At 45.0% G+C, this 12322-nt stretch overlaps 1 protein-coding gene across 3 annotated transcripts in view; it reads right to left on the bottom strand.

Annotated features, from left to right (window-relative positions):
• The window catches only part of LOC110497517 (catenin alpha-2), a 652111-nt gene that overhangs the window by 601431 nt on the left and 38358 nt on the right, over positions 1–12322 (bottom strand). For all 3 annotated transcript variants that reach the window (XM_036954442.2, XM_090210736.1, XM_036954443.2), the window contains exon 2: positions 12117–12223. In XM_036954442.2, coding sequence (XP_036810337.1) covers positions 12117–12218 — 102 coding nt within the window. In that variant the 5' untranslated portion in view covers positions 12219–12223. The remainder of the gene's footprint in view (positions 1–12116; positions 12224–12322) is intronic.

The raw sequence follows: 12322 nt of genomic DNA, 5'->3' as shown, positions 1-12322 counted from the left end.
TTGTCATATGAGTTTGTGGAGGTAGTTGAGGGGAGGTTCTTAAAAGTTAGAGCGAGGGATGAAAACATCACTATGTGTTTAATAAATGTATATGCTCCAGTAGTGGCAGTTGAGAGGGTATGTTTTATAGAGACATTATCAAATACAATTGAGAAATGTAACACTGAAGATTATTTATTTCTTGCTGGGGATTTTAAATGCACAGTCAGTGATTTAGATAGACACCACTCTTGGTAGGCAAACTCAGACGAACGTGCAGCATGCTTAGGGTTCCACATTTTATTAAAGTGAAACAACCAACAAAAACAATAAAGAAACGAACAACCATGATGTACAATTGACGTGCTCTCATGCAACAACAAACAATACAAAATCCCACAACCACAGTGGGGAAAAGGCTGCCTAAATAGGATCCCCAATCAGAGACAACGATAGACAGCTGCCTCTAATTGGGAACCATACCAGGCCAACATAGAAATAAAAAAACTAGAGTACCCACCCTAGGTCACACCCTTGACCTAACCAAAATAGAGAATATAAGGTCTCTGTCACGGTTTTCTAGGTGTGAAGGAGAGTCGGACCAAAATGCGGCGTGGTAAGTGTCCATGGTAAATCTTTAATAAAGAAAGTACTGAACACTGCATACAAAACAATAAACAAATGACGACCGTGAAGCTACAAATTAGACCTGTGCTGACACAAGCCACTAACATAGACAATCACCCACAAACAAACAGTGCAACCCAGGCTACCTAAGTATGATTCTCAATCAGAGACAACTAATGACACCTGCCTCTGATTGAGAACCATACTAGGCCGAAACATAGAAATGCCCCAAAACATAGAAAAACAAACATAGACTGCCCACCCAACTCACGCCCTGACCATACTAAATAGATACAAAACAAAGGAAATAAAGGTCAGAACGTGACAGTCTCTCTAAGGTCAGGGCGTGACACTGGCCAGGTTAGAGGTTTTATTGTTTTGAGCTTCAATCTCAGGTCTGTAAATCAAGTGTGATAACCCCAATGAGATTTTCTGATCATTATTTAATAACAGAGGTGGTGTACATTAACGCTGTAAAACCCCAAAGTGCATACTGGCATTTTATTATAACGACATTGAGTGATGCTCACTTCAGGAAAAGCGGCTACAGCTCAGCTAAAACAGCCAAGGACCGCTAACACAGAAAAGATTTCAGCCTCCGCATGTTGTGATTTTTGTGCAACTCAAAAGGGGGGACTATGGGGAGTTTTGGTACAACTGGTGACCAGGGGAAAGCAGCTTGGCAGCCTGTTGACGGGAAGTGAAAGTATTCTGGCTGACTAGGGATCTCTGTGAATTATGTCTGCATATGCTGCACTTCTACTTCTATAAGAACCGTCTCAGCCCCCTGTATCGGTGTCCCTCTGCGTTTCAAACACACACACACACACACACACACACACACACACACACAGAGGGCATAAGGGGAAAAGAATGGGACATTAACAGATGGTCCGGTGCGCTTTTAATTACTGTCCCCGATGGCCAAAGTGCTAACGCTGTGGTTCCCCCAGATTAGAGCGACGCAAGAGAGAACACCGAGCCGTAAAGGCTGAACTTTAGTTTCTCTTATTCTACGTTTTATTACCTCTTTCTGCACTAAGAGCATGATGAAAACTTGGCCTTGTGCTACTGCAGAGGTACGGTAATGTTGATGAGGATTCAAACCACAGGACCGGATTCCAAAGCCTTGAAAAAAATTGCTGTAGATTAACTTTCTTGGGTAGAGTATGTTATAATATAGCAATCCGTTAAGATTTTCCATTGATGCAGTGGCTGTGTCTCCTGCGCTGGGGCTGGGGGCCAGGCAGCAGACACTGTCATTGTCATGATCAGGCAGTCATCTCCTTGTCTGTCCGTCTGGGTACTGGCTCGGGTTTACGATGTGTGAAGGCAAACAGGCAGGCCTGACCTGAACACTTCAGTGTGTGACCGTGATAGTGGCTAGCACACACAGACACACACACACATAATCCCCTCCAGTCTGAGGGTTGTCAAATGCCTCGGAGATGTCCTGTGTACTTAAGAGGTGTTACCGGGACTCTTCATTTGACACACTTGTCCACTCCACTCATTTGGGGGAGGGGGGGCGGTGATATAAGACTGGGCATTTGTGTCGGCTCTATTCATGTAAGGTGACTGGATAAAAGGAGTTCGGTGACAGTGGATTCTCTGCTTTGTCTTCCAGCCTGCTTTAGCACAGCCTTGAACGCTAGAGCCTGATAACATGCATGTGGAAGACATATCAGCCACGGTGTGGAGCTGGATAATCTAGCCAGTATCAGATATCCTAGGATTCCAAATGGACTGGATAGGTGCTGACAATTGGGGCTATTTCTATATTTATTTAGGCCTATTTAATTGACCATTTATTTTACTGGGAAGTTAAAATTCTTATTTTACAATGACCACCTGGCCTGGCTATCTGTACGTCTGAGCCTGTCCGCCTCTCTCCATCCCTCCCTTGCTCCCTCGTTCCCTCTCTGCCTACCCCTCCCTCCCTTCTCTACTGTACTGACCTACTCTACAAAGGTTCACCGAGTCTCTCCAGCGTCCAGAGGTTGGACTGTTGACCGTTACCCAGAGGTCCTGGCCTTGTCTCTGCTAATCAGTCAAGCCCTCTCCAGACAGACAAGGTCCACTCAGGCCACTGACCTCTTAGCGCGTAGAGCCCATAATGATATATTATTATTACAATAAAGACAAATATGATTGTATAAAGATGATTACAATGTTATTAGAGTGCTGGCTCAGCCTGTACTCTGTAGGCTACTTCATGTCCACGTTCAGGCTCCTGTTTAAAAGAGCAGGTCATAATCCCTCTAGTGTCGTCTCGTGGCATGCAGAGGTTAAGATGCCTGTGTTTTCCTCCCTCTTCTCTGCAGTCTCTCTCTTTATTTCTCTTCAGTCTCGCTCAGTCCAGATGTTTACACACTTCCATGGCATCTGAGTTGACTTCCCGGTCGGACGGGCTCATCGTGAGCTACCCAGTAGGAGTGTCAGTGTTGGTGTGCGTCCCAAATGGAATCCTATTCCCCATTTAGCGCACTTCTTTTGACCAGAGCCCTGTGGTATTCCCCTATGGGCCCTGGTAAAAGGTAGTGCACTACATAGGGAATAGAGTTCCAGTCGGGACAAATGCACTGTACTACTCCATTAGCAGCAGGCGGCGGTGCTAGCTAGCTAGCTAACAGGGAAGGCTGCTGTATAATACATGGTCCTGCTATCTCCTGCACTGTCAGGTGGTATAGCTAGCAGGCTCTCTGGGAGTCTCTGGAGGCGAGGCTTTTATATTCCCCGGCTGAGAGCAACACTAAATCATCCAAATTGACAAGGCAAAAAAATCTACCGCATCCCCGTTCATATCCCGAAAGCAGTTCTCCCCGCACTCGTACCGGGCAAGATAAAGTAGCTTGCCGATTGTGCTGATTCCTCCGAGCTCGGGTTCGCAAAGGCAAACCGTGCCTCCGTTTGCGAGGCAGAGAGAGACATTGATACAGCAGAACAGCAGCGAATGCTGTCTTCATGCTGTATCAATCGCCTCGGTTTGCTCTCAAATGGCACCCTGTTTCCCTATAGAGCTCTGTTCAAAAGGAGTGCACTATGCAGGGAATTGGGTGCCATTTGGGACTCAGGCCATCGGCTAGCGCTCTAAATGACCAGGGATGGCCATGTCTCTGTACACAGTACAGCTACAAATGAACCAAGAGCAATCTAATCGAGCAAAAGCTAATTGATATTAGTAACCCGCAGTGCCTTCAGAAAGTATTCACACCCCTTGATTTTTGCCACATTTTGTTGTTTTTGGATTTACGCTTTTAGACATTTGTACAAATTAATCAAAAACAAAAAGGTGAAATGTCTTGAATAAATAAGTATTCAACCCCTTAGTTGTGGCACTCCTAAATAAGTTCAGGAGTACAAATATGCTTAACAAGTCACATAATTTGTCTCATGGACTCACTCTGCGTGCAATAATAGTGTCATACATGATTTTTTAATGACTACCTCACCTCTGTACCCCACACATACAATTTATCTGTAAGGTCCCTCAGTCGAGCAGTGTACTTTAGACACAGATTCAACCACAAAGACCAGGGATGTTTTACAATGCCTCACAAAGAAGGGCGCCTACTGGTAGATGAGTAAAAAAAACAGACATTGAATATCCATTTGAGCACGGTGAAGTTATTAATTACACTTTAGATGGTGTATCAATACACACAGACACTGCAAATATACAGGTGTCCTTTCTAACTCAGTTGCCGGAGAGGAAGGAAACCGCTCACCATGAGGCCAATGGTGTCTTTAAAACAGTTACAGTTTAATGGCTGTGACAGGAGAAAACTGAGGATGGATCAACAACATTGTAGTTACTCCACAATACTAACCTAAATGACACAACACATCACTGAGTACCCCTCTGAGCTAAGAACAGGCAAAATCCTACAGGAAAACCTGGTTCAGTCTGCTTTCCAACAGCCACTGGGAGATTAATTCACCTTTCAGCAGGACAATAACCTAAAACACAAGACCAAATATACACTGGAGTTGCTTACCAAGACGACACTGAATGTTTCTAAGTGGCCGAGTTACAGTGTTGACATAAATCGTCTTGAAATTTATGGAAAGACTTGAAAATGGCTGTGTAGCAATGATCAACAACCAACTTGACAGAACGTGAAGAATTTATATTATATTGTACAATCCAGGTGTGTATAGCTCTTAGAGACTTACCCAGAAGACTCACGCTGCCAAAGGTGATTCTAACATACATTGACTCAGGGATGTGAATACTTATGTCAAATAGATATTCCTGTACTTAATTTCAATAAATTTGCAAAAACATGTTTTCACTTTGTCATCACGGGGCATTGTGTGTAGATGGGTGAGAAAAAAAACACTGATTTAAGCCATTTTGAATTCAGGCTGGAAAACAACATAATGTGGAATAAGTCAAGGGGTATTTAGAACAAGGGGTATGTCAAAGGCACTGTAGGTTGGAGGAGAACGCCATAAAGTAGGCTAGCTAGCACATCTAGACCTATCAGGTTCTGTCAAAAAATACTTCACTATTCCATTCTCTAGTTCTCTGTCCCAAATGGCACCTTATTGCACTACTGTGGGCCCTGGTCAAAATAGTGCACTATATAGGGAATAGGGTGCCATTTGGGATATATCCCACAGTCACTACCAATTAGGACCAGAGTAGCCCAGTACTGACCTGTGTTGCTGTGTGTGAATAGTTTGAAGGTACAGAATGGAATAGAACATGATTGTTTTGTATCTCTAGGATCTGAAGGCCCACCAGGGGCTAATTAGTTTAAACTAATACAGTACGAACTCTTTCTTAATACAAGCCCTCTCTTCCACCTTCTCTCTCCCTCTCTTCTCTCTCTCCCTCTCTTTCCCAAGAGTCTCCCTCTCACCCTTTCTCCCTCGCTCCACCTCTCTCCCTCCCTGTATCTCCCTCTCTACTCTCCATCTCCCCTCCCTCCCTCCCTCCCTCCCTCCCTCCTCTTACATGGAGAGTGTGTACTAACTGAGATAATTATCATTTCCAGTCAGAGACACCTGACGCTTGCCTGCCCAACAACAAAGACTTGCGGGGGAACTCACACTATACACACACACACACACACACTCACACACACAATCTCGCCAAATCTTTGGGCATCATGTCTGAGGATTCACACGTTCAACCATGATCACAGATGATAGAAAATAACGAGCCTGGCTCAAATAACACAGAGAGCGTTCAGTATTACTGCATGTTCAAGTTGCTCTCATTAAAGCTACAATCTGGAATCCGGGAAACATATTCTAAACTATTATGTGGATGTCAGGGACTGTGCGTCTTTGCATCTACACTGTATAACAAATCTGGTTGTTTGAACTAATTATTATTAAGTAACTGGTTTGAACTCAACTTTTCGGGTCCAAGTGCTACTGGAACAAAAATAAACGTGTTGGCCCAAACTTAGCAACCAACTTGAGAAAAAAAGTAGGCAGAAATGCAGTCGACTTAACATTATGTGTTCGCTTAAATTGTCTCATATGTTCATTCAACTAACTTAACAAGTATGTGGAACTAGTTGCACACACACCCAGTGCTTGTAACATACACTGTTTTAAACTTACATATTTGACACACGTTGACACACGTGTATGAGCGTGACTGTGTGTGTGTGTGCGTGTGCGTGTGTGTGTATGTATGTGTGTGTGTGAGAGACAGGTCAAGGCAGGCAAGGGTTAGTAAACCGGAGGTGGGGAAACGGTACCGGACGGCAGGCAAGCTCAGGGGCTGGCAGAGTGGTCAGGCAGGCGGGCTCAGAGTCAGGACAGGCAAGGGTCAAAACCAGGAGGGCGAGAAAAAGAGAGACTGGGGAAATGCAGGAGCTGAGACAAAACACTGGTTGACTTGACAAACAAGACGAACTGACAACGGACAAACAGAGAACACAGGTATGAATACACAGGGGATAAGAGGGAAGATGGGCGACACCTGGAGGGGGTAGAGACAATCACAAGGACAGGTGAAAATGATCAGGGTGTGACAAAAACAAGTGACACTGCTGCCATTTTTCCGATAAACAAATCCCAGATTGTAGCTTTAAAAGAAACAACAGGAATCATTCCATCGTAGTAGCAGTAATATACAGATTATTCTATTCATCAAATTGAATAATTGAATTGTGTTTGTGTGTGTGACAGCGTAATTCATATTTCACATTATGTTCGTAAAACTCTTGGGTTATGCAGGGGGACTCAAATGGATCGTAATTGCCGAGAGGTTCAGGCAATGGGCGACAAAGGTAAATTAATGATCACACACACACACACACACACACAAAGTAGTCATTCAGTTGTGACTTTCCTTTAGTCCTCCTAGGGACTAAATAATAATAATAATAATAACATTTTGTAAGCAATGGAACAAACAGTGTTTGCTACACTTTAATATAAAGGCTAATATAATAATGCCATTGTTATGTGTGTGTGTATGAGAATAGCTGTTTAGATGGGGTTCAATCTCTGTCTGCATAATTCTGGATTCATTCACAACAATAGGATAATATGATAATGATAAATAGCCTACGTGTGTGTCACTCACTGTCTAGGATGAATTTAATTCTGGATTAATAAACCCTTCATTAAGGGTTAGGCCCAACTCAATTTGCATCGGCAGGTTACATTTGTCAACCGCTGCCTGTAAATGGATATCTCATTCAAACGAGTAATAATAAGAAACGCTTCTCCCCTTACGGATATAGGATCTTCACTTCGGCCAGTTTGCTAGAGCAAGAAAACAATCCTGCAGCAACAGGAAACGTGAATTATTACGTGGATTATTATGTGGGTTTATACATTTTTTTTTGTAAGGGAAAATCACGTCCGAAGTTTCAAAGGGGGGGGGGGGGATTGCAAATTTAAACCAGAAATACACTACGAGTTGCAGGAAAGCTATCCTGCAACAGGGTGATCAAATTAAGATCCTACATCTGCACGTGTGTCTGCAGGAAACAAAGCCACTCAAGAAGAAAAAGATCACACTTTAGGAGAAATAAGGACACATTGGCCTACACATGCAGGTACACAAATCAACAACAACAAAAAGAAGCTACCACACAGACATGCAAACTACATGCAAACACCAACCAGAGTTCGAAAGCACAGTTTGCACACACAAGCACACATAAGTGTGGGTCTCCATTAGTCCATATATCCTATTGAAGCCAAGCCCTCATCCACTTCTCATATCAGCCTGCGAGCCCTTGCTGTGTTTACTAGGAGGAGCAACTCGGCCATCGCACGGCCGTACCAATTACCTACAGGACGTGTCAGAGGCGAGGGGCGAGGGGCTAGAGTCAGCACAGGGGCAGACAGACAGGGACTAATGAAACAGGCTGGATGAAAGTCCTTTGATGTCACGCGAGCACGTATACACACACACACACACAAGCGCAAAAACTCACAGCTCTAAGCAGAGGGTTATGCCACCGCACAGCCTAGTCACACTCCATGTACCACACACACAGAGAGCATGCGTGCACTGTCGAGTAACAGCACAACTTGGCCTTTATTTGTTTTCTAACAGAAAACATGCTGGATGGAGCCGGAGGTAGAGAGGAGGAGAGAGACATGGAGGAGGAGGAGGAGGAAGAGAGAGAGAGAGAGAGAGAGAGAGAGACCAGGCTGAGGGGAATGAGGTACTCGTTTACTACGGACAAAGATGGACACCCCCAATCATCAACAAGCAGAGACAAAGTCACAACCTTGTTGCTCTGCCAAACCACACCACATGTCCACCTCATAAATCACATTCATTATACCTCACTCCAAAAGCCAAAATGGGGGCAGTGGCCTACAATACGCAGCCTCAGTTTAATCTTGATACAGAGTTGCAGACCTGACAGAATAGTCGAGAGGCCTAGGACATGAGATGGGCCTAGTTAGATAGCATGAAAATAGGTATGGCGTATAGGTTCAGTTTATACCAGAGATAAATATAGACTGTATGCTGATAAATGAGGACAGAAGAGCACAGAGCATAGCTCAGTCGACACTTTTCTTTCATATCCAATCTCAAACCGAGTTCTGCTGTTTGGACACCGTGTAGGGCTGAGTTAGCTTAGAAACTGTACACTGTAAAACGGCTGTCATGGGCCTAGTCTGGAGAGACTCAGCCACCCGGAGGACTTTTCCCAAAACAGACGAGGCAAGGAAGCAGAACCGCACCGTCGCTGATCAGACGTGACAGGGTCGTGAACTCACACCCACGAACACACACACACACGCTCACACACACAAACACACACACACACATGCTCACACACACACACACACACACACACATGCTCACACACACACACACACACACACACACACACACACACACACACACACGCACACACACACACACGCTCACACACACACACGCTCACACACATGCTCACACACACGCGCACACACATCTCTCTCTCTTCCTCAGAGAGGTAACAGACCCTTCCACAGCGGCTGAGGCGGACAAAAGGGCATCGGTGCTCAAGCATGACTCACCCTGGCCTTTCCCCCGGCTAGCTAAGGAGGAGCTGAACCTTTGGATCCCTGTGTGCTCCCGGGTGGCAGCACCGCTTGGTTACCCACAGAGATGAGCCTGGCGTGTGTGTGTGTGTGTGTGTGTGTGTGTGTGTGTGTGTGTGTGTGTGTGTGTGTGTGTGTGAGACTGTGACTAGCTGTCTCTGATTAAACTAGCGCTCCTCGCTAGCTAGCAACAGGCTGAGCCAATTCATCCCTGTCAATGGCATTCACAAAAACACTGTCCATCCATTCACACATTGATTTCAGTCATTTATTTAACTTCACCTGCCTGAGATTGAAGCCCAGAGAAAATATTATTGAATGTATTCAAGTCAAGGGAGTGTGAATACACGGCGAGTGGCACTTGAATTTCAACACCGAAGTTTCTTGAAGGTCGAAGTTGCAGATGGCCCGAAGTTAACCAAATGTGAAGTGCGTGCTGTCTCTCAGACAAAAGATTCATCCGAATTAGTTTTAAAGTTGAATCACTGGTAAAGCGTTAAGAAGTCTATGTTGGAGTGAGTGCTAACGACTGATCTCTGTTGGAGACCGTGACATTTGAAAAAGCTCAAAGTTGGAATTTTTCACTTCACTTCACAGGCCTTGAGTGTGATTTCAGATCACTTTGTTGACACAACTACAGTAATGAAGGCTAATAAACAATTATGGTAACGACCCTAAACTATCCCAAACATGGAAACTGACTTAAACTAGCCCAAATATGGAAACTAGTACATCCATCTGCCTTCCTCACTAAACTGTCAACCCAAAATAGGCTGTGTACACCCGTAGATATATCTACTGTCTGTGTAGACGCCTGGATATAGCTACTGTCTGTGTACACCCGTAGATATATCTACTGTCTGTGTAGACACCTGGATATATCTACTGTCTGTGTACACCTGTAGATATATCTACTGTCTGTGTAGACACCTGGATATATCTACTGTCTGTGTACACCTGTAGATATATCTACTGTCTGTGTAGACGCCTGGATATATCTACTGTCTGTGTACACCCGTAGATATATCTACTGTCTGTGTACACCCGTAGATATATCTACTGTCTGTGTAGACACCTGGATATATCTACTGTCTGTGTACACCCGTAGATATATATACTGTCTGTGTACACCCGTAGATATATCTACTGTCTGTGTACACCCGTAGATATATCTACTGTCTGTGTAGACGCCTGGATATATCTACTGTCTGTGTACACCCGTAGATATATCTACTGTCTGTGTACACCCGTAGATATATCTACTGTCTGTGTAGACACCTGGATATATCTACTGTCTGTGTACACCCGTAGATATATCTACTGTCTGTGTACACCCGTAGATATATCTACTGTCTATGTACACCCGTAGATATATCTACTGTCTGTGTAGACGCCTGGATATATCTACTGTCTGTGTACACCCGTAGATATATCTACTGTCTGTGTAGACACCTGCACGGCCAATACAAGCCAAAAACATTCTCGGCTGCCTTCGCAAACTACGTGGCCATGTAATAGCCAATAGCACTTTCATATTTCATTCTAGACTGTTGAGGTGCAGTATAATGACCCAGGCTATCTTACTAAAGAGAAACAGCAGGCTGCCTGACCGGGCAACTTCAGTCAAATGAATAGAATGCTAAAGCTCCAGTGCTGGGTGACCAGGCAAGATAAGTAACAGGCTGGGGTTCCAATGTTGGACTCTCAGTCGGAGCAGTGTAGGAGAGGCAAGGAGTCCGTTTTACAGAGGAGAGAGATAGAGAATGTGAGAATGAGAGAGGAAGACAGACAGACAGACAGACAGACAGACAGACAGACAGACAGACAGACAGACAGACAGACTACCAACACTGACTGTGTGTGTGTGTGTGTGTGTGTGTGTGTGTGTGTGTGTGTGTGTGTGTGTGTGTGTGTGTGTGTGTGTGTGTGTGTGTGTGTGTGAGTGTTAGACAGGGTAGTGGGGTTGCAATACAATGTTAACCAATGAACTGCCGATGACGTTCAACTGTCCTTGCCATCATCAGAGCAAATCAACCAACACATAGACACGAGGACCACAAACAAAGTGTCGTTTGACAAGCAACCAATTGCTACACAGCACAACAAGCTACAGGTTCTGGTTCGTCCAGGGATGCCAGAACCATCCGTCGCTAACCCAGAAATAAACTCAACAGCAAAGATTAAAGAGAACAGAAATGATGCTTGATACAACGGGGAAGGCCGAAGCTGGCAAGAAGAGTAGAATCGACACTTCCAAAACTTGCGAGGGGAAGCTAGAGTAACGGGGCTGTAGAGGAAAGTACAAGGCTAAACAGTAAGTCTAGCAGTTTCAAAACAGATACGGACCGTGCGCGCGTGTGTGTGTGTGTGTGTGTGTGTGTGTATGCTGCTACCTGCTGCCTGCCATGAAGCTGCAGGTTTATCAAAGCTTTCTTAGAGAAGCGGTTGCTAAGTAACCTACTTTCTGGGGAATGCCTCTATGGGAAGAAGAACTTTTATCTTTTGAGCCCTTTTCTATACGGAATCTCTCTGCCTGCTAGTCTCTCCACTAGTCATTCCAGCGTGTTGTCAGCTTCGTTACCAGCTAGAACCAGCGAGTGTGAGTTCGGCTGGGTTAGGTCCCAAGTCTCCTGCGCAACACAAGACTGTGTTAGCCCAACGAGCTAAAGCCCAGGCAAGGTTACTCATCACATGATCGTCGTTCGCCGAACCACCTCTGTCAAAAGTGTCTCTCACTGGTTGGTCCAACCCCCAGTATAGCTTCGATTTTATTATCAGTAAAAACCAGAAAAGCCCTCGTCGTTAGCTATAACCAGTGAGTAAGTGACCAGCTAGCTGGGTTTAAACCTGGGTCTCCGGCCCACCGCAAGACAGGTGAAGCCCAGGCTACAGTTTAGGCAGCACGGTTACTCATCATCACCTCCGTTACCCCAACGACTGTGTTAGCCTGGTGAGCTAAAGCCTCTGCTAAAGCTGTGTGTCCCTACCTGTGTGACCAGGGGCTCCAGCAGCCGCTCCACGGTCAGGGTGCGGATCTCCAGACTCTTGGGGTCCCACTTCAACAGGATGGGGGACGTAGCGGTGGTCATGGTCTCTGGCGGAGGAACAAACAGAGAGAGAAGTTGGAAAAACACACTTATTTGGTTAGAGGCAAAACTGATAGAGAGAGAGAGAGTATGCATAAGCTTGTTAT

Source organism: Oncorhynchus mykiss, chromosome 19 (genome assembly GCF_057628025.1).
Source record: "Oncorhynchus mykiss isolate SJ-2025 chromosome 19, ASM5762802v1, whole genome shotgun sequence".
NCBI classification, from domain to species: domain Eukaryota; kingdom Metazoa; phylum Chordata; class Actinopteri; order Salmoniformes; family Salmonidae; genus Oncorhynchus; species Oncorhynchus mykiss.
This window is presented reverse-complemented; position numbering and strand designations above follow the sequence as displayed.